The sequence below is a fragment of the Danio rerio genome, chromosome 9, assembly GCF_049306965.1.
Source record: "Danio rerio strain Tuebingen ecotype United States chromosome 9, GRCz12tu, whole genome shotgun sequence".
Taxonomy (NCBI): Eukaryota; Metazoa; Chordata; class Actinopteri; order Cypriniformes; family Danionidae; genus Danio; species Danio rerio.
Window position 1 is genome coordinate 34509053 of NC_133184.1, and position 26144 is coordinate 34535196.

At 35.7% G+C, this 26144-nt stretch overlaps 2 protein-coding genes across 3 annotated transcripts; both read right to left on the reverse strand.

The window, feature by feature from the left end:
• mxe (myxovirus (influenza virus) resistance E) lies at window positions 1–16592 on the reverse strand. Of its 2 annotated transcripts, XM_005167664.6 has the most exons (12): window positions 15877–16592; window positions 13737–13965; window positions 13515–13652; window positions 13259–13413; window positions 13026–13164; window positions 12633–12831; window positions 11676–11754; window positions 11388–11510; window positions 10134–10275; window positions 9123–9281; window positions 8633–8925; window positions 1–1202 (listed from the first exon to the last, which is right to left on the reverse strand). In XM_005167664.6, the coding sequence occupies exons 1-12, from the start codon at window positions 15958–15960 to the stop codon at window positions 969–971; spliced, it is 1974 nt and encodes a 657-aa protein (XP_005167721.2). In that variant the 5' UTR covers window positions 15961–16592; the 3' UTR covers window positions 1–968. The 2 variants fall into 2 exon arrangements, with proteins under 2 accessions (XP_005167721.2, NP_878287.1); NM_182867.1 differs by lacking the exon at window positions 15877–16592 and having other exon boundaries at window positions 969–1202; window positions 13737–13953.
• A 443-nt stretch (window positions 16593–17035) lies between these two features.
• On the reverse strand, window positions 17036–23747 carry hpxa (hemopexin a). The gene is made up of 10 exons (NM_001328534.1): window positions 23487–23747; window positions 22906–22934; window positions 22694–22816; window positions 20367–20524; window positions 20110–20263; window positions 19806–20018; window positions 19599–19700; window positions 17939–18063; window positions 17688–17835; window positions 17036–17596 (listed from the first exon to the last, which is right to left on the reverse strand). Exons 1-10 carry the CDS (start codon window positions 23546–23548, stop codon window positions 17367–17369), a joined length of 1344 nt encoding a protein of 447 aa, NP_001315463.1. The 5' UTR covers window positions 23549–23747; the 3' UTR covers window positions 17036–17366.
• Window positions 23748–26144: the final 2397 nt, after the last annotated feature.

The following is a 26144-nucleotide window of genomic DNA, read 5'->3' on the forward strand; positions in this document are numbered from 1 at the left end:
CAGAATAAAGTATTTTGGAAATACTTTGTTTTATTTGTTCAGAGGGTTGTGTTTAGTATATGCATGGTACAGTGTGTCTAAGGGAAATTCCCAGAAAGTTAGCAAATGAATGTGTGTTTGTAAAAATGTGGTTTTACTTTCGTTTTTGTGAACTTGCTCATAAACAAAGCTCTGATCAACGTTCAGCCTCTTGCAAAGACCTGTCTTTTCATGTTAAAAGACTTCAGTATATTGTCCCAAGCCATGGGAGTTATTTATCTTATTTATTGCTTGTAATAATGTGTTGGACAAAGGGTACACTGTAAAACATAAATGTGCAATATATATAGTTTTGATCTCAGTGCTGAAGGTAATGAGTTAATTAAATACCTCATTATTTCAACTTAAATGGAGTAAGTTCACAGTACTCAAATAGATTAGTTTAACTCAAATGGTTTGCTGCCATTGGTTTCCTCAAATGGTTTTAGTTGCCTTAACTTATTGGGTTTTACAATACTCAATTGGTTTGAGTTCTCTTCATTTATTGGGTTTTACTGTGCTCAAATTGCTTCATTTACTCAAGTGGATTAAGTTCACAGTACTCAGTACGATTAGTTTTTGAACTTAAATGGTTTGTTGCAGTTTCCTCAAACAGTTTGAGTTACCTTAACTTTTCGGGTTTAACAGTATTTATAATATACATGCTGTGTTTAAGTTTATTTAATATTCATTCATAGCGATTCATCAGGATCTAATAAGACAAATTATTTGGTTTATCAACAGTTTATATTCTGACAATTTAATTAAGAATTATTAGGTAAAATGCATTTTTTAAAACAACAATATAGTAACAGTAAATAAACCACTCACAATAAGACCAGTAACATGCAGTAGAACAAAAGGGATACAATGTTTTAACATTTGGGATTTACAGCAATTTGTAGTGTTTTCGAGTGTCACACACCCAGCCAGGACTTAAACCAGTGACCTTATGCAGAATGCACAAACTTAGACAGGACTCTTCCTGCACTCTTGAGGCGCTCCAGTCGCTCTTTCAGATCTTTTCTTTTACGGGCAACACCAGAATCTTCACAGAGCAGCATTCCTGGACTGTTCTTTCCAATAAGGCCAAGCATTGCATTCTGAAGCTGAGAGATGTACTGGTTCAGCATGTGATACTGGACTATCAGTGGAATCTGGTTAGCCAGACGTTCACATGCAATCTGCAAACACATACCAATAACATTTAAAGTCATTATGTCTTTGTTTATACAGTGCAAGAGATTAACCAAAATTCTTTATTCTTTAAATAATCTTTGATGTGATTTTTTTTTTCTTCTTCAATCTCAAATTAAAGGTGCAGTAGGTGATCTGCCAAAACAGTAATCGGTTAGCATATTAGCTTTGGACGGCAGGGGAGGCACTGTTTCAAAGCCACGCCTCCTGAAATAGCAAACGCACACACCGCGACACAACACCATACAACCCACTAGTTCAGGGGTCTCCAACATGGTGCCCGCGAGGATCTCATGTGTTGCCCACAGGTCTGTTCTAAAAAATAGCTCACCATAGCGCCACTTACCAGTAAGCTTCATCTAATATAGAAGTAATCATTTAAAAATGTAAATATTTGCATAGATATATAAAAAATAAAGTGTTGCACATTGATATATTAAATACAGGGTATTTCCTACCCTGTTAAATCATTGTTGATAACTTTTGTGAGATCATTAACATGATCAGTGTCTTCACATGGATGAATATTATTAATTATTACCAAAAACATAAAGTATAATTAAAAGTAAATTGAGAAAATTTGTTATTTGAGAAGTGCTTATCAAACTGGTAGCCCTCCACATTAATCAATACCCAAGAAGTAGCTCTCAGTTTCATAAAGGTTGGTGACCCCTTCACTAGTTCATGTCATTCGCAAGTTAGAAGTGTATGTAGTGGTTGGCTGCAAAAATGTCACTTATTACTAAGCCATACTTGCATGCTATTTCAGAGCGAATATTCAGAGTAGCATGGTAAACAATATCGGGAGCACGTCACAGGCTGTCATTGTTCATAAATGAGCCAATTTGAATATAAAAGCAACTGCCTAGCTTTTTCGGCTGTGCAGAATAGTGCTATTCACTTATGTTTTGTTGTTAAACTAAATATAAATCTGCATTATAAATGCTTTAAAAGGACCTTATGAAACTGAAAACAATCACATTAATCTTCGCTAGGAGATTTCAGTGGCTGAACAACACGTCTGTGCATATACCATTAACCCATTTATAAGAACAACATCTGCATCAGCTCTGCATAAAGATAAAATACTAGGCGTGCAGGCGCGGCGCTCATGCAGGTATGCACAGGCGGATCTGCATGAATGCGCAAAAGCCCAAATTTGCATTTGTTGACAGACAATTTGAGCTACTTATCGGAATTATGGGAGATGTCGGCCCGACAATATTTAATTGGATGAACATTTTTTTGTTTTATGCCTAAAGGCTGATTTAAGGCTGATTTATACTTCTGCGTCAAACGTCGGCGTATGCTACGGCGCTGACGCATAGCCCTTCGCCGTGGCCATCGCCGTCACTGACGTGCACCTCTCAAAAAATGTAACTACACGTCGCAACAACGCGTAGCGCAAGCTCTGTGATTGGTCGGATTGGTAGCACTGACGAGTCTGGGCGGGACCGAGAGCCGCGTGAATGGTGCGAGCTGATGGAGCGATTGATTACAAGTGTGGAGACCAAGATGGCGTACTAGGTAGCAGCATTTTGTAACAGCTGGCGGAGTCTCAAAGTGTTTCTTAGTGTTCTTTAAAGTTTTCCCAATTAATTGGTAGCGAATTGTTTTTTCATCATCCATAAATGGCGGGTAGAGGAAAAAAACTGGAGGATATAGCTGTAATCAGCGACAAATTTGATCATGATTATGCGGAGGTGATGGAAGTAGGTGCTGAAACTAATAAGCGTCTCCTGGAGGTTTGTGGTGACGTGAATCTACCTGTTACGCCCAGTAAAGTGCACATTTCGTATACAGTACAGTACGTTCTGACAGCGAAGAAGATAACTCTAATGCACATATTCTCGAGGCTATTTACTCCCTCGGCAAAAGATTTGACAAGCAGGAAGAAAAGTTGGAAGAAGTCACGAAAAAATTGGAAGAGAACATTGAATTGGAACTGGAGCTTTCTGATCTCCAAAAATAAAACAAAGAGTTGAAATCTAGGGTAGGAGAATTGGATCGCTACAAAAGGCGCTGGAATTTACACATAAAAGGACTTCAAGAGAAACAGAACGAGAATACTAGAGAAGTAGTGATCACCTTGCTCTCCAAGATTGCACCTGGCGTGCCCTTGGAAATGGAAGAAGCGGTTGACTCTGTCCATCGAAATGGCAGGAGAGAAGATAATCGCACACGTCAAATTATCATGCAGTTTTCAAAGAGAATCTACAGAGATCAAATCTGGATACTGTCCAAGGGATCATCAGTGTGCAACGAAGCAGGATTTAATTAGAGGACAGAGAGGCGAGGCAAGTGCTCTGGCCACGCATTAAACAAGCTCGAGCAGAAGGGAAAGTGGCGTACTTTCGGGGTCCATTGGCTTTCATTGAGGGAAAGCAAATTTTTCCCGAATGATGAAAGGTTTGAATAAGGGAAAAGCTTATTATTCAGAGACTCTTTTTGCGTTGCAAGTTTTTTTTCTTCTTCCGATTCTATACTGACTGTTCAGTGACATTTTTACTTTGTTCACTGTGAGTTTCAGTGGAACATGTTTTCACTAAAATCTAGTTTATCTTTTTGTTTACTGAATGCAAGGGGTCTAAAGGACAAAGTAAAATGGAAAGCTATATTTTTGTTTGCTAGAAATATTTTTCTAGCAAAAATATATATTTTTTTTTGCTAGGGGGAAAATATTTTTGTTTGCTAGGGGCAGAAATCACAGTTTTTGTTTCTTCAAGAGACTCATTCTACTGTTGAAGATGAAGCTTTTTGGAAAATATAGTGGGGAGACACAATCTTGTTCAGTCATGGGTCTAATCGATCAGCAGGTGTCGCCATTTGCCTCAACAATTGTCCTGGGAAGGTTGTGACTTTTCAGTCTGATGATTATGGTCATTGGCTTACTGCTGTGATTAACAGTGAAGGTATTTTTGTTATTATAGTGAATGTGTATGGCTATAATTGTGCTGGGCAAAACAAGTCTTTATTATCCGATCTAACAGAGGTTGTTTTACAATTTAAATCAAAATTTAATACAAATTTGGTACTAATTGGAGGTGATTTTAACTTGGCACCTGATGAATGGATGGATAGATCTCCCTCTAGTTTTACAAGTCATCGTCTTAATAGTATTATTCAGGAATTTTGCCAAGTTAACTCTCTTATAGATGTATGGAGAGTCAAGAATCCTAATACCAATCAGTTCTCTTGGATTAAACCTAATGGGTCCTTTAGGTCACGAATAGATTTTTGGCTCATAACTGAGGAATATCTGGAGCTTGCGAACCAGGTTTTAAGTTCTGCTGCACCATTGACAGATCACTGTTTGATTTCATTAACTTTGACACCAGTAAGAAAAAATACTACTAAGAAAGACTATTGGAAGTTCAATGCAGAACTTTTAAAGGATAAAGTTTATTGTAGTCAAATTAGAAACCTAATTAGTGAGGTTGAGAATGATTTCTCTTTAAATTCCAGTGGGATTAAATGGGAGTACTTTAAATTTAAAACAAGGGAAGTTTCAATTCGGTTTTGTAAACAAAAGAGAAGCGATATATTGCAAAAAGAATTAAGAATAATTCAGGAAATTAATGCTTGCTGTAACACGCATGATAAGGTTAAAGATGTGGAAAAGTTAATCACTATTCAAGCTAAATTAGACAGCATGTATGTAATGAAAGCACAAGGAGCTTTTGTAAGGTGTCGGGCAAAATGGATGGAAGAAGGAGAGAAGAACACAGCTTACTTTTGTCAATTAGAAAAGAGGAGACAGCAAAGTAATGCAATTCATACTTTAGTTATTAAGGATGCAATAATTACGGATTCTAAACTGATATAAGGAAATATATTCATTTTATAGTAATATTTACTCTTTATCATATTCTGAAAATAATGCTATTTAATTAAAAAGGTTAAAGATTATATCCCACAGATAGATATTGAATTTAAAGAAATGTGTGATGAGGATTTGTAGCTAGAGGAACTTGAAGCAGCTATCAAAAAGATGTGTTTGGGTAAGTCTCCTGGTCAGGATGGTTTGACTACTAACTTTTACAAATTTTTTTGGGGAGGATATAAAACATTTGTTATTTGCAGTATTAAAAGAGTGTTTTAATTCTAATACTTTACTTGCTATGAAACAGGGCTTAATTATTCTTATTCCAAAGGCAAACAAAGATATAAGAATTATTGAGAATTTGAGGCCGATTACTCTACTCAATGTGGATTATAATTCTTAATTCTTACATCTGCTATAGCTAATAGATTGAAATTTAGATTGAATCAAGTTATAAGTGAAACTCAGTCTGGTTTTATTAAAGGAAGGCTAATTCACAACAACATTAGACTTGTCTTAGATCTAATTGATTACATTTAATTAAAGAGGATGTTTTTGTTTTATTTCTTGACTTCTACAAGGCATTAGATACTGTAGAACATAATTTTATTTTACATACATTGAAATTTTTTGGTTTAGGTCATAAATTTGTTTAAGTAATAGAAATGTTATATAAAGACATAAATAGTTCAGTATCATTACCATTTGGGACTTCAAAGAGGTTTAACATTAATAGAGGCATTAGACAAGGGGATCCGACAAGCCCGTATTTATTTATTTTAGTAGCTGAATTATTAGCATTGTATGTTAAAAATTGCAGAGCTATCAGACCTTTGAATGTTTTAGGGAGTCAATTAATAATAAGTCAACTATCAGACGATACCACCCTGTTTCTCAGTAATGCAGAACAGATTCCAGTTGCCATTAATCTGGTGTCTCATTTTTCAAATGCTTCTGGTCTGCAATTGAATTAAAAAAAAATGTGAGCTGATGGCACTCCATAACCATACCGAAACACAACTGTTCAATATTCCAGTTAAAAATGAGGTAAAATACTTGGGTGTTGTTATTTCTAAAGACCCTAAAGTTAGGGAAAAAACTAATTTGATGGATAATTTGATAAAAGTCAGAATTATTAAATTTGTGGGTTCAAAGGAATCTATCTAATTTTGGTAGAATTGTTTTACAAAAGTCAGAAGCACTTTTCAGGATGATTTACCCAGCTTTTTCTTTAAGTATTTGTGATAGGTACGTTAAAAATCTGAATCAAATGCAATATAAATTTCTATGGAAAAATAAGCATCATTATCTAAGAAAATCAGATGTAGTGAAACCAATCAATGAGGGTGGATTGAATGTTATTGATTTTGATGTTATGAATGGTACCCTTAAGCTGAAGCGGCTTCAAACCTTCCTTCGACATAAACATTCTTTCGGTTTTAGGTTTTCTTCTAAAATTTTTTATTTCTTTGGCGGCATAGACTTTCTTTTAAGATGCGATTTTGAGCCATCAAAGTTAAAGTGTAAATTGTCATCTTTTCATAGTCAGGTATTGCTGTATTGGAAGTTAATATACAAACATAATTTTTTCGCCACATAGCTGTTCTTTGTGGAATAATAAGTATATACTTATTAAGAGGAAATCTGTGTTTTTTCAAGAGTTGATGGACAAAGGTGTTTGGTCTATTATACAAATTTTGGATGGGGTTGGAAATTTCCTCAATTATGATGATTTTTGTGAAAAATTATTCATACTCAGAAATTGTATTTTGTCCTGGTGGTTTGGTTCAGCTAATCAAAGCGGAATTGGGTTATTCTTCTGTGATACCAAGATTAGGCAATCTTATTATTGCTGGTATTAATTTTACTAGGTAGAGCTGTAATAATAAGACCTTAAGAAGGTTAGTAAATACACAGCTTTTCCTTTTTAAAGTTAAGAAAAGACCCCTTGTTTTAGATTTTCCGGAAGACAAGGTGTTTTGAACAAGACTTCTCTCTTTTCCCTTGTACCAAAGGCAAAAGAAGTTCAGTTTAAAATTTTTAACGATATTTATTCTTGTGATGAGTTCCTCAGACTTAATTTGGATTGTAACATTTGTACCTTTTGTGAAGCAGACATAGAGTAATTGGAACATTTGTTTTATTTATGCAAATTTTTAAAAAAAGTTATGGGATGACATTACTGTTTGGTTAAGATTAAAATATGTAATACCTGATTTTGATATTAAAACTGTAAATATTTATCTTTTTGTCAGAATTCTGAGCTGGAAATTTTGGTTAACAATATTGTGACTATGGCAAACTATTTCATTCATAAATGCAGATTTTTTAATAACACCCCCCCCCCCACACACACACACACACACACACACTTTTTTGCTTTTCCACAAAGATTTAATTGTCTTTCTCAATTCTTTAAAGCTGATGAGACGTTAACCCCTTTGTATTATAGTGAATTGTATTTTGCTTATTTATTTATTTATTTCAATTTTATTATTTTGATATATATTTATTTGTTTTTTGTTTTTGTGTGTGTGGATGCTGCTATTTGGACTTCCTAGATGAAAAAGATGTTTCTTTGTTCGGTCATTTGTTTTATTTCTGTATGTTCTTATAAGATCTAAAAATAATAATAATAATAATAATAATAATAATAATAATAAAAAAACTTGTACATCCCGGAAGTGTTCAGGAAAAGCAAAACAGCACAGAAGAAACTCGACACAGAGGAACATTTACACCTCACTGCCAACTAGCGTTTCGGAAGTGTTAATGCAGACCAACAGAGACAGCGCGCAGAAGTATAAATGCACAGCTACGCGTGTGCATGCTCCATGGGTTACGCCGGTCACTTGACGCAGAAGTATAAACCAGGCTTTACCCAGAATATAAAAATACATATAAACACATTCAGATCATTTACTGTAATCAGTACTATTGGACTGTGAAAAGACTTTAAACCAGCACAACAAAAATGTATCTGAAGAAAACCACCTACTGCACCTTTACGTTGAAGGAATAATTAACTCTACTGTAAAGGCAAGCTGCAGTAGTAAGCTGTTTAGAGGGAAACGGGAAACAGGCCAGTTTGCAGAAAATTGAATATTTTGAATTTAGAAGTAATTTTAAGCAAAACTACAAACTATACTCTATAAAGAACAAGGACAGACAGGGGATGATAACCAGTTTCAAGGTTTACCGTGGTTTGGAAAAGTCAAGGTTTAAAAAAAAAAACGCCAAAGTTTTCTGTTATACCGTTCCTGAGGTATATTTCAGTTTTTTATGTTTTTTATCACTTTTTTATTTAGTTTTTAGGGCAACAGTACATCCAGCAGAAAATAAAATTCCACATCAAAAGCTACTGGTCCAAAATATTTTAAATGTTTCTTAAAATAGAATATATTGAATTGTGCTCAATGAGGGAATTTTTAATTTTTTTTATCCAGACATTTAAAAAGAACTGATTTTGGAGCACTGATCACAATACCGTGATACCATGAAACTTTGATACTATTATCCAAGGTTATCATACCGTCAGAATCTAACACCGGCCCATGCTCAAACAAGGATAACTTAATTAAAAGGTATACAAACCGTTAAATAGGAGGTGAGATGGTATGCCATCTCCCGTACATCTGCACTGACATTGGGTGACTGCAGACCATAACCTCTTAAAGTATTTTTTGCAGTGGTTAGCTGGTCACTGTAAAGATCGTCTTGAGAGTAGACAATCTTCTCCATCCTAAACTGAGAATGTATTTTTTCCTCAGCCCTCTGAAACTGCTCATGGAGGAAATCTTCAGTTGGGTCTTTTGCAGCCCTCATCAGTGGCGAGAAGGAGCTAAAATGAGCATTAACAATATGGTCAACACTGGAGTGAACAATGTCTGTAAAGAAAAGAGACAATAAAACAAAGTCAATCAGAGGTGGCAAAACACATCATGTATGCATAACTGGCTTTATGTGCTCTTTTATGTATAACTTTTTTCAAATAATCTGCTGATTTACTTTGTTCAGTAGCAAAAAATGTAAAATGTAAGGGATAAATTTAAATGCCTGTAAACCATCAAACACTGTTCTTTACCTGTAACATCTTTGAGCAGCTTTAAAGCAGGTTCATGAAGCTCCGCAATATGTTTCTTGACAATGTTCTCGAAGGTTCTGTAGTTCACAAATCCAGGAAGCTCCTTTCCCCTGCGTGTCTTTACATACTCCTGTACCTCATCTCTGAGGGTTTCCTCCGCTTAAGGGAACAGAGAGAAATGAGAAAAAATACCATTAGCATATTGGACTCTTCGCTGCCACAAAATAGTTGGTGGCTGTGGAAAAAATACATTGTTTAGAAGGAGAAAAGGCAAAGTTAAAAAATAACAAAGAGCTGATTTACAAAATACAACCATCAGTAATACTATTCCTTCACAGACACAAGCCCCAAGATTAGCAGAAACACTGCAGAGAGCTTTTAAATGAGAGTTAATACTGTATTGTGAAGTTTTATGTTAACATAACCTTTTTAGTTTTGATATATAATTATCTTAAATTGGTTTTCAAATGTTTAAATAATCATGTTCCAATCCTGTTTTCTGATCTAATCAGTCGGCATCAAACCTCTTACAGAGTCACACGGGCAACTGCTTATGGTGACTGTCTAGTGCCAAAGTGTAAGACTCATTTGGTCAATATGTCTTCTCTGTAAAAGGGAGCCAAACTGTGGAATGATTTACCTGTTAGCTTAAAATCAGAAATTAATCTAAATATTTTTAGTAGTGCTCTTAAAAAGTGGTTAAAAACAAAGCAGCAGTGTTTGCACAAACAGTCTACTGTTAGTTCGTTGGATCATGTCGCCTTTGCTTTTGCTTCAGTAATTGTATGTAAAGAAATATAATGTTGTGTATATGTTTTTGTTATATTTCCATTTTGTATTATTATTATTCCATTATTCAAGCCTCCTGTGGACAGGTGTTGAGAATTAGCAAGTTTGCTAAAACACTTCAACAAATGCATTTGGTTGTCCAGTGTAATTGTGATGTCCGATTCAAATAAATAAATAAACAAATAAAATGTTGGTAATGTAAAAGTTCAATTAAAAACTCACTCTTAATGGCTTTGGAATCCAGGATGCGTTTCCATTTGACAAATTCACTTCTGATTTTGGAGAAGACCCTTGTGTTTGGTTTTTCAACATCCTCTTCTGCCATCTGAACTCTTTCAAGAACATCATTAAACTGGCGAATTTTCTGTAGAAATCAAAAGCTCATAAATTTACACATAAAAAATCAGTTTGGTGAAATTAAAAATAATTGAAAAACTGCTCATTTAAAGAAAACAGAAGGTAATGTATATACAGTGCATCCGGAAAGTATTCATAGCCCTTCACTTTTTCTTAGCTTTCGTCTGGCCACTCTACCATACAGGCACATTGGTGGATTGCTGCACAGATGGTTGTCCTTCTGTAAGGTTCTCCTCTCTCCATAGAAGAACGCTGGAGCTCAGACAGAGTGACCATCGGGTTTTTAATCACCGTCTCCGACTAAGGCCCTTCTGGCCCAATCACTCAGCTTAGATGGCCAGCTAGGAAGAGTCCTGGTGGTTCCAAACATCTTTCACTTATGGATAATGGATGCCACTGTGCTCAGTGGAACTTTCAGAGCAGCAGAAATTTTTCTGCAACCTTCCCCCACCTTGTGCCTTGAGACAATCCTATCCAGGACAGACAATTCCTTTGTCTTTATGCTTTGTTTGTGCTTTGACATGCAGTATCAATTCTGGGACCTTATATAGACAGTTGTATGCCTTTTAAATTGTCCAATCAACTGAATTTACCACAGGTGAACTCCAATTAAGCTGCTGAAACAACTCAAGAATGATCAGTGAAAACAAAATGTACCTAAGCTCAATTTAGAGCTTCATGGCAAAGGCTGTTATTACTTACGTACATGTGATTTTTTTTTTCAGAGTTTTCTTTTTGAATAAGTTTGCAACAATTAAAAAAAATATCTTTTCACATTGTCATTATGGGGTATTGTGTGTAGAATATTGAGGAAATAAATTAATTTAATCCATTTAGGAATAAGGCTGTAACATAAAAAATTTGGGAAAAAAGTGAAGCGCTATGAATACTTTCCAGATGCACTGTAACTCATGGATATGACTTCTTTATTGTACTCTTTATGTACCCCAGACTTTATCCAGGGCATCTAATTTTATAAAAATAAAAAATACACAGCAACAAGTGTGTCAATATACAATGTTATAACAATAATTAGAAACAAATTAATCATCATCAGTGTTAAAAATTATCATTAATGTCCAGTGTTAGATCCATTAATTAAAAAAAGTATTTTCTTACCATTATCAGAAAATTGCTCTTCTCGTTTTTATCAAGAGGAACACCATCTCCCAGTCCTCTAAGATCAGCAGACGTCTTCTCTAATTTCATCTCAAGCTGATTCTGCAGCTGTGGCAGATTTTTCTAAATGTAAAAAAAAAATTAAATGGTGACATGCAAAACAAATGCAAACAAGACTGCAAAAGAGCTTTTTTATTCTAACATTTTATATTTTACAGTTCATATTTTGTGTAGGTCATACGGTAGGTGCTGTGTCAGTGTTTCTGCTGTATGAATTTGTGTACGCACAGCAATGTGTTCAACCAATTCTTTTGTGAGTCTTTCTGCAAGCAGGGGTATTGTAGCTTTTCTGTCTTCAAGAAGTGACCTAAAGAGAAATAATACAATTTGAAAAAAAAAATACATAAAAAAATAATAATAATAAAATAAAATTTATATATATATATTTATATTTATTTATATACAGCTAAGTTTATAATTAGCCCTCCTTTGAATTGTTTTTTTTTTTCTTTTTAAAAATATATGTTTAACAGGGCAAGGAAATTTTCATAGTTTGTCTGATAATATTTTTTCTTCTGGATAAAGTCTTATTTGTTTCATTTTAGCTATTTTAGTCTACAGAACAAACTATCATTATACAATAACTTGCCTAATTACTCTTTCCTGCATAGTCAACCTAATTAACCTAGTTAAGCCATTAAATGTCACTTTAAGCTGTATAGAAGTGTCTTGAAAAAATATTATGTAAATTATGTAAATGTAAATATATATTACTAGTAAAATATTATGTACTGTCATCATGGAAAAGATCAAATAAATCAGTGATTAAAAATGAGTTATTAAAACTATTATGTTTAGAAATGTGTTGAAAAAATCTTCTCTCCATTAAATAGAGATTGGGGAAAAAATAAACAGGGGGGCTAATAATTCTGACTTCAACTTTATATTAAATTGACACTGGCCATTTAAGAAAACACATAAACAAATACATGACAGATCAAATTAACAATTTAACAATGATAAATATAAATTGTGAACTACAAATCTAAAGTTCAAAACATCAACAACAGCATTTTAATTTCCTGAAACCACTAAATATGTCCACATATGGCAAGTGGAGGAGTGTTCATCATTGCTGCATAAAGCCTATAGTGTCTGTGTTTACTAAAAAGAGCTGAATAATTTGCTTCACTTAAATAAAATAAAAAAACTGAGCAAATTGTTAAAACCTAATTAATATCTTGCCTGAAATGAACATTTTCATCAAAAAATCTTCTTTCTTTTTCCAGAGCTTCAACCAGACCAAGCTTGTCATTGATGTCTTGCTGACCTCGACACTTGACTATCATGTAGCCCTTCTTCAGGGGTATCACTTCATTATTGACTGTTCGGACCACCGTGTCCTCCATTCCTCTGTCCACTAAATCTGGTTTAGTCAGAATACCTGCAGAGTGAAAATGTGTTTGATTTACTCTTATTTAAAGAAAACAGGAACAATATATTTGACAATACTACACTTATTCTGTTGTTAGTGTGGCAATAAAAAATCAACTTGGTAATGCTTCAACTTAATCTGCTGATGTGGTGCTGCCGCTATGGTACAGTAAGTTACATTAGCCTACAAGTAGCATAACATACCTAAAGTCCTTTGTCCAGTTGGATCAACTGTGGATGCCATCTTCAGAGCCTCGGTGGTGGCGATGTCAATGTTTGCAGGAACCACAACCAAGCTGATGGTCTCTTGTCTTTTGATGAACTTCTCAATGAGACTTTTTATCTGTAACAGAAAACAAAAATGACTTGAAGCAGTACTGTACTGATGAATAAGTCTAACATTTCTACAGAAATTGCTTGACAAACTTGTGTCTTACTTGTTTCTCAATGTCTTCTGGCTGGTTGCCAGTGGCGACTCTAGCAATACCTGGCAGGTCAATGAGAGTGAGGTCAGGAACATCACATGACTGGATCTCCAGAGTGATCATTTCATGGCTGATCCCTTCGCCTATTCCAGCCAATGCAGTCTGAGCTACCAATACAAGACACAATCATCCCACAGATTAAAGCATTAAAGAATCACAGGGCATTAAAGTTCTTAAACTATATGTCAAAAGACTTTTGAAGTAATACCATTTAAGACAGCTTTCTCAATTTTTGCTGGGTCCTTAAGTTCCCTTATTTTATCATTATATGTCAGCAATCCATGCCAGCTTTTGTCCTTTGTAATTTTCTTCAGTTTCAGTACAAGAGGACAGCGTGTCACAATACCTGTGTTGAATATAGGGGGTCAGCCACACACCACCTTTAAATTGAAACTAAGAAGTAATGAATTGGAAAATTGTGTTTTATAACCTGTTCCCCTAGGGAGCGCCACTCCAGACAGGGCTTCCAGCACTGAACTCTTTCCTGAGCTCTGGTCACCGATGACAGCAATAGCAGGCAGGTTCAGGTCCTTTTCAACACCTAATGCCCTCAGAGAGTCTACTAGGTCAATGCATGGACGGACCTTCTCTTCATAGTGCTGGTTTAGACCACTACTTTCACCCTTAGTTGAACCAGATGGAGACATGTCGAACCAATTCTGAAAAATATGACCCAGAGCAAGAGTTTTACATTATCTGAATATTTTGTTTAGTTTCGTTGAGAGCATTGTTTCTGAGATTGCATGTCTGAGATTGCATGTCATAAGCTTGATATAAAAGTCTGCAGTCAGATACTATTGGCGCAGAGGCAAACATAAAGAGAAAGTCAGCAGAAGAAATAGAAAGAGAGAATTCAGCCATGCTGAAAGAGGAGATTAAAAGTAAAGCAGCCAAGCTGAAACAGTCAGAGACTTAATAAACAGGAATAAAAACAAAATGGATCACATTAAGCTTTTTATATGTTTTGTTTGCATTTCATTCTTCCTTGGTATATTATGCTTAGGTTTTTGAGCTTGCAGGCCTAATCTAGACTGTTAATGGACATATTTGTTTTGCAGGGGGCCTTCCACACCTTGGTTAGTCTGCGTAGAGGGCAAATCAGAACTGACTGATGGTTCGCAAGCTGTACTCTAGTACTGGGTTGCGACTGGAAGGCCATCCATCACATAAAAAGATGACAGACAGGTGGATTATTCCTCTGTGGCAAGCCCTTATAAATCAGGGAATGACCAAAAAGAAAGTGAGTGAAATGAACACACTAAAGTAGGGTTGGGCGATGTCGACCAATTTGGCATTGTACGATGTCTATTGTGAAACATCTCGATGGATGATGGCTTCATCGTCATAGGCGGAGGTGATTTAATTATTTATAAATAATTAATGAATTCATAAATATATTATTTGTAGCCTATCGTTTCAACTACCTGACCCGCATGATCTTTGTTTTACCCATAAACAAATCATAAATAAATAAAGATAAGTTGCACACAAATTACCACCTGTCAATCACTTTTTTCGCAGGAGGTTGGTCGGTAAAAAAGGTGCACAACCAACAGTATCTGAGGTTTTCACTAAAATTACTAAGTAGTGTGAAAGTGGAAGACTGAAGCAGTGTACTGATGCTGTGACAGTGACACGTTACCCGATAGATTCAAAAGACAGAAGAGTCGTTAGATAGAGATGAATTAAATATCATGTTTAACAACTATAATAAGACGCCATCTGTGAGTGTCTGTGAGTGTGTGCTTACCTGATGTGTGTTTTCAGCGGACAGAGAGCTGTTTAGAAATGCTAGGTAAAACAGGGTGTGGATGTGGATGATTTTCATTCTAAAATGCCATTTTAAATGCCATTTTAATACTAAGACGTATTAGTGTAAATGGGGGCCTAAGTGTGTATTTTTCGCGAGCGGGTTTGTGACGGGGGTGGGCCAGAGGTTGGCATCATCTATCAGCTCAACCCTACACTAAGGCCCAATCCCAATTCTACCTCTTAGCCCTTCCCAATTCTATTTAGCTTAAAGGCGTAGGGCTAAAGGGAAGGGCTACATAGCCCTTGAAACTGAGAGTTTTCAGGACTACATTCTAAAACAAGGGGTTGCCTACAAAAAACATCTACAACACGGAAGTCAGGAGATGCACAAGTTTTTTTGTCATTATTATAAATTTTTACAACAAGCACATGTTTTAATACATTCAAAATGGCGTTCTGTTATTATACTGTTATGTATAATCCCTAATAATAACTCCTGTAAACAGTAGCAGTCCCACAATATACTTTCACATATGTCACTCGATGACATTTGAACACCCTGTCAGAAAAGTCTGTTGGCTGGGAATGAGCTTTTTTATAGTGTCTGGTATAATCTTAATGTTGTTTTCGTGTGTTTAAATGAATATGGTCAAGATGTAAATATACACCACAGATCATATTACGATCTTATTGCCACATTATATGGTTATGATATATGTAACCAGGTGTAAACAGCCCTCACATGTAGCTAATACAACGAGAGAGAGAAAGAGAGAGAGAGAGAGAGAATAAAATTTGGAAATGAAGAAGGTACTCACTCTGTTCAGCAGCTCTGTGTGATGCTTAATGTTTTCACTATGAGAGCCCGAACTCAAGTAACTACGCTTAGGTTTCGGTTTCATTTTACCCGAGGCTAACCTCACTCCTAACCCAACACCTCACAGTGACATCAGCTCCATTTGAGTGCATTCATTGTGTCGCACATTGTGTGTGTTGCAATCTCAGCTTGCATCATAAAGGCTGCATCCAGATTATATTGCGAGGCTGCACAAAATGTCCTGTTCTTTTTATTTTTTTGTTTCCATTATTCATTTAATGGTCTCGTAGGACTATACCTGTTAGTAGTTTGTTAAACAATTAGAGATCGTTTTCACAGTCGTAAGTTTCGCTTTACTCATAAGTTTCATTTTATTTGAAACGTCCCACATGGCAGAAATTTCAGAAATGCAACATATTTTGAACAGTTTGTCTTGAACAAATCGTAGACATTTTAAAGCAAAAAAATGACAACAACTTTAAGTCAGTCATTGACTCTGTATCGTATTGTATATCGGGCATTAAAAAATGGTTCTTCGTTATAACTGTCATTATGCCTAGAATGAAAACAACGTTTTTCATAAGAATGAAAGCAAAGAAATCTTGTTAAATGTGATTAAACATCAGCCTAAAAAGCTGAATTATGTAATTTAGGCTGTTCAGAGTAAATGTGTAAGCTTTGGATGCCTTAAGAAGCTTGTTTCATACAGTGACAGTAGGATATTTTGTGTCTAATAGACGTCTAATAGACATCTAAACATAGACAGCTTGGCTAAAACAATGCTACATTTGGGCTGTCAGTAAAAATCTATTAGACATCTAAGAATAGCCCAAAACTAGACTAGTCATCAAATAGACGGATTAGACAGACATTATATGTGTAGTCATTCATTTCTGTTTATTTGATGACTAGTCTTGTTTTGGCCTATTCTTAGACGTCTATTAGATTTTAACTGACAGCCCAAGTTTAGCTTTGTTTCAGCCAATACGACTATGTTTAAACGTCTATTAGACATCTTATAAAAGCAAAAAAAATGCTTGCTGGATAGTATATAGACTTTTCATTATCCAGTTTTTTTTTTTTAAATGTTCCCCCTAAACATATAAGCTTATTATATAGCTAATATCACAATACACTGCATTAAAAACAGACACATGTAATAGATAAGACTATTTATTAACCACACAGCAAGCAGACAAAGGTGAAATAAGCAAGTCCTTAGATAAAGCTTCAAACAACAGGCTCTGTGGTAACACACATGTACATTAGTCTGCACGCCATGCAATGGCAGCAAAAGTCAGAATTGTATTCATATTCACATGTTTGCAAAGAGCTAGATGATTTGAGCAGAGCACCAGAGGTAGGAATAAACTTTTGAGATCAAAGTGACAAGAGTTAGAGGAATATGGATATGTTACTGCTTGGAAATGCAAGTCTGTACAGACTGTATCACTGCACAGCAGTTTCCTTCCTTTCTCAGCCTGCAGCCCTCTAGTGGTCACAGCCAAACAGCTGCTGAGACACCTTCTGCTGTTCAGGCATGATTTTGGCCATCAGCATAACTTGGACACTGTCATAATTGTAGAAATGGTTACCGATGACAACCGTCACACCCTTGGGTCCGCACATTGCTGCATCAATCCTTTTGAACTGTGTAATGGTTCCTTCCTTCACAAGCTTACGTGGGGTGGCTTTCAAGTCAACATCATAGATTGACTGACCTATAGAAGAAGAGACAGTGAGCTTTCTGCCACTGAACAACAAACTCTTGCAATAAGTTTTTTTACAGAGCAAGCATAGCAGTGTTTATACCTTTGATGATGTGAACAACATGATGATCTTCGCACACAAAGGCAGCATCTACGGGGCCCTCAATTCCCAGCACATCCTTCAAGGGTTTAGGGTACCCCTCCAGGTGTGTGTGTGGCTTTCCAACTTTGTACACAAACACATCATTGTCCTGCGCACATAATATATGAGAATATTATTGTACACACTTTCACTTTACAGTGTACAACAGAAGGACACCTAATATTATAAAGCCAATTGCAACACAAATGAACCTTGATCATGTAGAAATGGCCATCATAGGAGAAGACTGAATCCACTTCACTGTGCAGTTCCTTGAATTCACTCTCGATTGTGTCAGAATGAAACTTATCACCAGTTATGCTGAGGAAGTGGTGACCTAGAGAAAAAAAAAAAGAGCAAGGATTTCATTCATTCACTAATTTTCCTCTTGGTGTAGTCTCTGATTTATCAGGGTCACCACAGTGGAATATGTTTGTGTGTATGTTTTCTCCTGCAGGTATTTAACTAAATAGTTAAGCAAACAAATCTACTCCCTCATAAAAACTTTGTCCCATAATTAATAACCTCGCCTCAGTCTGAATACTATCAATTGTCATAGTTAGATATTACTGATCTTAACCTCACACTCAAGTTCTGTGTTTTTAGAAAGAATAACTTGAATGATAAATGAATGATGGTTTTAAAAACAGTCTCCTGTCATCACCTACTGACGTAATAATGTAACAAATCCCCATCCCCGTAATGCTCTGTTTGCAATCTCGTTGAATATTGTTGACACTCTACAATGTAGGACATGTAGTTGATGTTAATTAAATTATTTACTAACACAAAAAAACAATAGAGTTGATTTTATACAGTATATATTCATCTTTGTTAATATTAGTCAATGAAAATACAGTTGTTTGTTGATAGTTCATGTTAACTCAGTGCACTGATGTTAGCACGTAGAGTATTGGATTTTTTTAATGATGCATTACTAAATGTTGAGCAATAATAACTAAAAGCTTTACAATTACGGAACATTGTTTGTTTATGTTAGTAAACACAATAACTACTGTAACATTACTGTGTCTCCTATTGTAAAGAGTTCTGAACAATCTGACAAAAACATAAAAAAGGAAGTTTTGGCAGTTAAAATGGAACTCATTGTAAGTTTAGCCTTTACTATAGTCATAAATACGCTATTTCATACTGTAAGTTCACACTTAGCTACTGCTTGATATAATTTGTAGATTTGGCATGCTGTCCCGGGAGAGAACCCTGAGCTCGAAGATACTTGAGCTCAGGGCTCCCGCCTGGTCATGTAGCATGACAGGGGTTTCGAGATCCGGTAGGTCTCGAGAGCTTCCCCTGGTAAAAGAGGAAAGGGGGAGATGGGGGCTTTACTCAAAAATGAAGATAAGGAAGGTAGGAGGAATGGACTTATTTATTGAAGGCTAGAATTAACTTGATTGATCTAACAATGATATTTGATTGGACTAGCAATGACTAATGATGCAAGGCCAGTCGTGATCAATCATAACACATGCTCCTCTCAGAATTAGTTTAAAAACTTCATATGGTTTGTGCTTCTGGCATACTATTACATTTATTTTAACTTACTTTTGTGCATTGTTAGGTTCAGATTAAATTAAAAAACAGAACAAAAAATAACCTCAGGATAAGTGTCATAGTGGTTAGACAGTTAAAAAAGAATGAAATGAAACCACCATTCATCTGTAACTTGCCTTGCTTTATTGCGTCATGCTATCTATGAAAATGTTTTCATTTGTATGATATTTTAGAAAAAAACCTTGACATAATTTACTCAGTTGTGAACACATTGTACAAATCTTTGAAATGAGATTGTACACCTACAGCACAAAACAGCTACAAACCGCCATGAGATTTCGATGACAATGATAAACTCACCTCTGAAAGCATATATGTTGCCAGCGTCGTCAGATGTTATAGCATCCAAGTGCACACGACTGCACTGTTCTCTCTCAATATGGTCGTCAGTGGTCTTACTCCCTGAAGACGACAACAAAAGATTTTTTTATAGAAAAATATTTTGTAATGCTAAAGTGCTTGCTCCATCTCTACCACCTTTACTAACATGCTCATTTATACACTTACCAAAGTGAGGGCACCTCATGAAGTAATCACGGGCCTCTTTTGGATATTTGCCATGGACTTCTCCTGTCATCGGGTCAAACTTGGAGAACTGATGTCCATGGAAGCAGTAATAATGGCCCATGTAACGGAAGGCTCCTGTGCAGTTGGGCATGCTTTTGAATTCCTTCTCGTCAACCTTCTTGGTGTGCATGTTAAAGTGGTAGATCTCATCACCTTCAGGGAATCATATGATACAAAATGTCAACTTCCTTTCTTTGCGCACTGTAACTTTAATGACAAATAAAACAACAACATCCTATAATACCTTTGAAAAAGATCACAGTGTCGTTAGGACAGTCTGGCTTGGGACACTCCACTGCAGCATCCAAATGATCAGGGATTCCAGGGAAAACCGCAGAGATAAGTTTGGGATAGTCCTTCTCCAGCTTGTGCTTGAAATAGCTGAAGACCATGTTGTCCTTTAATGGGGTTGAAGAAGAGGTGAATTTGCATGTCTGATGTACAGCATTACAGTGGATCAGACTAAGTAAATTATTAACTTAATTGGAATGTGGAGTTTACCAAGAAAAAGAACTGGTGGTCGTGGTGGTCTGGGCTGTCCTCAGAGTGCATGCGGAACGCAGCATCCACATGTCCCAAATGATGATGGTCGTCCAGTTCAGGGAAGGTTTTATTGGACAGCTCAGCCTTGCCATGGAAACCCTTGAACAGGTGGTCACCTTTGGGTAAAAGTATTAGTGAAAGACCAGTTAACACAGGTGTAGGATAATTTTTCAAATGACATGATCTTGAGAAAAAGACAGACTACTTTTCAACTAAAGTACATTATTTTATAATATATTACACAAGAAAAGAAAAAGAGATGCAAATTTTGACGGATAAAAACAGCATTGTCTAAACAAAAATGGGTCTGAAATGGAGCAAAAACTTGCATAATTGAAAACAAAACTGTATAAAATAAAAAGTACATATAAACAGAATATATAAATGAAGCTGTTTGGGTTTCGTTTTAGTTTGTATCTTCACCAAACACTAGAAAACCATAATAGACTACCTTTATTTATTCCAAAGACAGCTTATCATGACACACACACCTTGATGTAAGCTTCATAAAGTGGCATTGCTTTCTGCATCGCTTAAGTCAGGCATGTCCAAACTCTGTCCTGGAGGGCCGGTGTCCAGCAAAGTTAAGTTCCAACCCCAATCAGTCACACCTGAGCTAGTTAATCAAGCTCTTACTAGGCTTTCTAGAAACATCCTTGCAGGTGTGTTGAGGCAAGTTGGAGCTAAAATCTGCTGGACACCGACCCTCCAGGACCGAGTATAGACACCCCCGGCTTAAGTTATAAAGCAGGGGTGTCCAAATTCAGTCCTGGAGGGCTAGTGTCCATCAAAGTTAAGTTCCAACCCCAATTAGACACACCCAAACCAGCTAATCAAACTTTTTAGGTATACTAGAAACGTTTAGGCAGGTGTGTTGAAGGAAGCTGGAACTAAATTATGCAGGACAACGGCCCTCCAGGACCGAGTTTGGACACCCCTGTTATAGAGCATCTATTCATTCTGTAATAATGATATGCTTTTTAGCCAGGGGTGTAGATTTAGCATGGACGAAGGGACTGCGTCTCCATCAATATCTGCCAACTATTAAAATGTCCCCACCAATGATTCACTTCACTACTTCGCTATTAACCTAAACATGCAGAAAATTAAATCACGTTCTCTAATTGAGTCGCACAGCCCCCCAAACACATATGAACATTGTGATTGGCTGTGCCTTTCCCTGCTGTCACGTGAGAGGCTCTAGCTGCATTCAGATACAAGCAGCGAGCGCCAAAACTGAATTTTCCATGCAAAAAGAATGCGTGAGGTGTGACACACACAAGTGACGATGGCGGCAGCAAAAAAAGGTGGAGAAAGGAACTTTTTTCAACAAAAAGTGTTAAGTTACATAAGCTTAAGTTCACAACTGATTGAGTCCATCATGATAATGCTGTTACGAGTTTCGATTTCCCTGCTTTAACTTGAGGAGAACGTTAAAACAGGCTGACATAGTCTGTGAATAATACGACCTGAAAACTGCAGAATACACAGCTACATGTTAAAGTATATGACCCCTGCCAGTTCTCCTAATCTCTCAAGAGTAGCATGTCCAATTTGAAACAATTTGTCAGAAAAAATACAGCCTGTGCTTCTTCTTTTAATAATACTGTTATTTGAGAGACATATTTCATTTGCACTATGGCTAAAATATATAAGTCCTTATTAAACTCTCTATATCAGTTAATATTATTTTAACATTACACTATCAGGCTCATGTGCATTTAAACTGGAATTTATATATTAATTTCATAATTTTTTTTTTAAAGAAATATGAAAAAAAACTTATTTTTAAAATACAAATTTGTTATCATAAACCATTACTTTTTTTTTTTTTTTTTTTTTTTTTTTTTTAGAAATCTGTTAAAACCTGTTTTAAATTAAAAACTGAAGCCTACAGGCAAATAGCAATCTGGCCAGTACATTAAACTTCCCTCAGTCAGAATTTTTTATATATTCACCCGTCCCCATCAATGACAAGTGCATATCTATGCCCTTGTTTGTAGGACACTTTGAAAACATTGGAAGTTAAACCAATAGAAACTGGATCTCAGATGTGTTGGGTGGGAGTAGTGTGTAGGGAAACAACGAGTCAAGGCTAATCAGGTTCTGTTTTAAGGCAGGAGTACACTAGGATGGGATTGATAGCTCATGTTTTTCATCTTCATTTCTATTCGCTTTTTACAATGTAGGATGTCACCAAGATCAAATTACTTCCTGCATATTATTTGCCTTTATTTTGTTATTTTTATTTATCATCTTATTTGTTTTAACTGAAAATTTCTCACCCTTGAAGAAATAAGGAACTCCCTCCTCGTTCACGGCGACTGCATCAAACTCTATTCCTTTACAGCGGTCAAGCTGAGCACCGTGGTGCAACTCATGCTTGTGTCCTTCACCACCAGGTTTGCCTATAACAACAACAAACCAGAATCAGATTGAGCAAAATTACATTCAGTTACTGCATATTTACGCACATCAAGCCACTGACAAGACCCACCTTTATGAGAATGATCCTCTTTATGTTGCCTGAAACCAAAGAATGTGAATGTTACAAGTGTACAGATTGCAATCCTTTATATTACAAATGTACATATAAATTAATTGTTTCAGACTTAAATTATAGCTTATTATAATCATGTTAAACCAGGTTTTACACATTTCTCAATCAAAGATTTTTATCATTTCGTCTTTTCAGTTTAATGACTATTTTTTATCATATTAATTGCATATAATTTTATTATAATGCAATCACATATTAATAATTTAAACTAAAGAATACAGACCAGAGTAGATATTTTGTAGCAATAAAAAAATTTAACACTTTGTTTCCATTGTACAAAAATATATATGTAAAGCTGAATTAGCAAGAAGCATTATTCCAGTCATGATTTCATGGTTAATTTAAAAAAGTAAAACATTGAATAAGCCACTTCATTAGATTAAAATAATATTCAATGATTTGTAAATACATTTTTGTCAACTTAATCTGAAACAGACACCAAAGAAATCCAAATAAATAAACAAATAAAAATTTTATATAAATTTTACGGTATTTTTATGGTGTGTACATATACTCACGGTGGAGCAGCAAGGCTCAGAGAGAGAGCCAGACACAGAGAAAGCGCTTGAATGAGCCTCATGGTCAGCAGGTTCTCTGGTGAGACAGAGCTCAACTGGAGTAGGTGAAGCACAACCTGATGTCCCGCAGTTTATATACTCCACTGAGGACTGCTGGGATTCTGCAGGCACGCGGGACATGACACGTACACTCACAGTTTGCATAGAGCATAGAAAGGGACATTCGGTTACGTGCCCACACTTAATAACACACGTACAAATGCACAAGCTGGTCAAGGTACATGTGTTTTGTTGTTGTTGTTTTTTCCAGAGTTTCTGATGGGGTACAGGTAACACAGGTTGAGCAATGCACAGGTTATGCATCATTTAGAATTGGAATGAATTTGAAGGTCATTAGAGACCTTCCTGCAGGTTGACAGTCACTGACATGGTAGTTCAAACTCACATTAGTATGCATTTTCAGGAATTTAATTTTCAGGAGTTTAATTTTATACATTTGTAAAAATGAAATTGAATCATAAATTATAAGACATCCATACTATGGTGTGTTGTGAACTGCACATGTCAAAAACTGTTCAAACCAACACACTGTAGCATCCAAAATATGTGAAAATGTGTGCAGAATGTTTAAAATACAGAAAAAAATGAAGTAAAAATTATCAACCAGTGAAACAGCTAACCAGTCCCTAACAAGTGCAGAAACTAGCATTGGCATGCACAATAGGTCTGATATCAGTGTTTTTAACAAGAGCTTGCAGCTTAGTGAAACAGAATAAGATGCTTCAACGTATATGAAGCACAATAAAGAAAAAGATGATCAAACAAACCACTGAAAATGTAATGTGTGCATGCCTGAACAGGATAAAATTTTCTAGAAAACTCTTTAAAATGGGCTGTGTTACCTTTCTCCCTGATAACCAAGCAAATAACACAGACAATCAATACCACATGCTGAGCTCTGCAGTTTAGATTGATATGGTTATCATTAACAGACTGTTTTGCTGTGTCGAAATACTCATGAAAGCAGATGCAAGACATAAAATGTTTTGCACGGTTAATTTTAATGTGGATTTTGAGAGGGTACTGCAAATAAAACTGAAACCGCACTATATTTGTTTTCAAATGTTTTGCTTGCACCTTTGCAGTTGACTGATTATAAATGAAGCTATATATTTTGTATTCACGCGATCAAAAACAATAAATTATATGCAAGGATTTAAGACATTAGTGTAAGTTAACACATACTGTTTGCACACTTGGACATTCGATTGTCTATATATCGAATATCATCGAATATATATCGAATAGCATTCATTCATCAGGATATATATATTGTATTCCTCAATCATTTACAAAAGATTAGTTTATCAATTATTATTTTAGAAGACTTTAATAGCATTTTTGCTGCAGTCATGCGTATAAACAAATAACAGAGAAAATAGTGTATTATAATATTTTTATTGCTGCTATTTAACTATATTATATATTATACTATAATTTGACAAAATAATCCAGGAGAGTTTGTTCAATACATTAAATACTGAATCAAAACAATACGAATATGAATAATTAAATATGAATAAAAAAACATTTGGTTAACTTATTAGCATCAGCATCCACTCTCGCATGTGTCACTGACCACACGGTCTGCCTCTGTTCATGAACTAAATCAAAGGCCATATTTATGCCCAATAGTAAAAGGCCCACAGCCAAATCTGCAGCTCCATGAGAGTCACTCTGCTTTTATTTTCGGTGCTACTAGCCTAATAGTTTTCATGGGTAAAAAGAATCTACGGTTGTCAAGATTGTGTCACATCACTGTTGGACGTAATGCATTACATAAGTGTGCCCTTGAACAAGACACGTACTGTAAATCCACATGCTTTAAAATGTAGCTCTAAAGTGGTACGGTACAGTGTGGTTCGCTTTTTGATACCTTTTGAGAGTGGAAATGGGTATAAAAGCGTACTAACTCGTACATTACCACTTACTGGAAACAGGCCATTTTAGGCCCGTTTCCACTGTCAAAGGGAACCAAAAAGCAAATAGTACTGTACCACAAAGTGTCCGTACCGTACCATACCATAAGAGTAGTCATATATGTGATGTGTAAAGAATTTGTTTATTTTGAGATTTACAATGTAGGCCTGTGTGTTGTTTTATAATTTATCCCTCGTGCTATTTTTAAAAGGAGAGAAACTGAATTGTACTTCTTACAATAATAGTATAATCAAAATGCTACTGTTCATTTGGGAAAAAAAACACAGACACACTTGCAATGCAATCCACTTGGAGTATTGTCAGATCTCCAGTATCAGGGAATGAATCAAATATAAGCCATTTAATCACATAAAACATTATTTTTATATTACAGAGAAATGTTTTAGGGACAATATAAATTATGGGCTGTGCTGATAATTATTTTTTTTTACATTTGTCAGTACTGGCAGGGATACTGCAAGACAAACAAGGAATTAACAAAAACATTAAAGTGGGTCAGAGTAATGGCCTCAAACTCAATTCCTGGAGGGCCGCACCTCTGCACAGTTCATCTCCAGCCACCTCCAACACACACCTGCTTAATATTCTCTAGTAGTCTTGAAAACCTTGATTAGTTGGATCAGCTGTGTTTGATTAGAATTGCAGCAAATTTGTGCA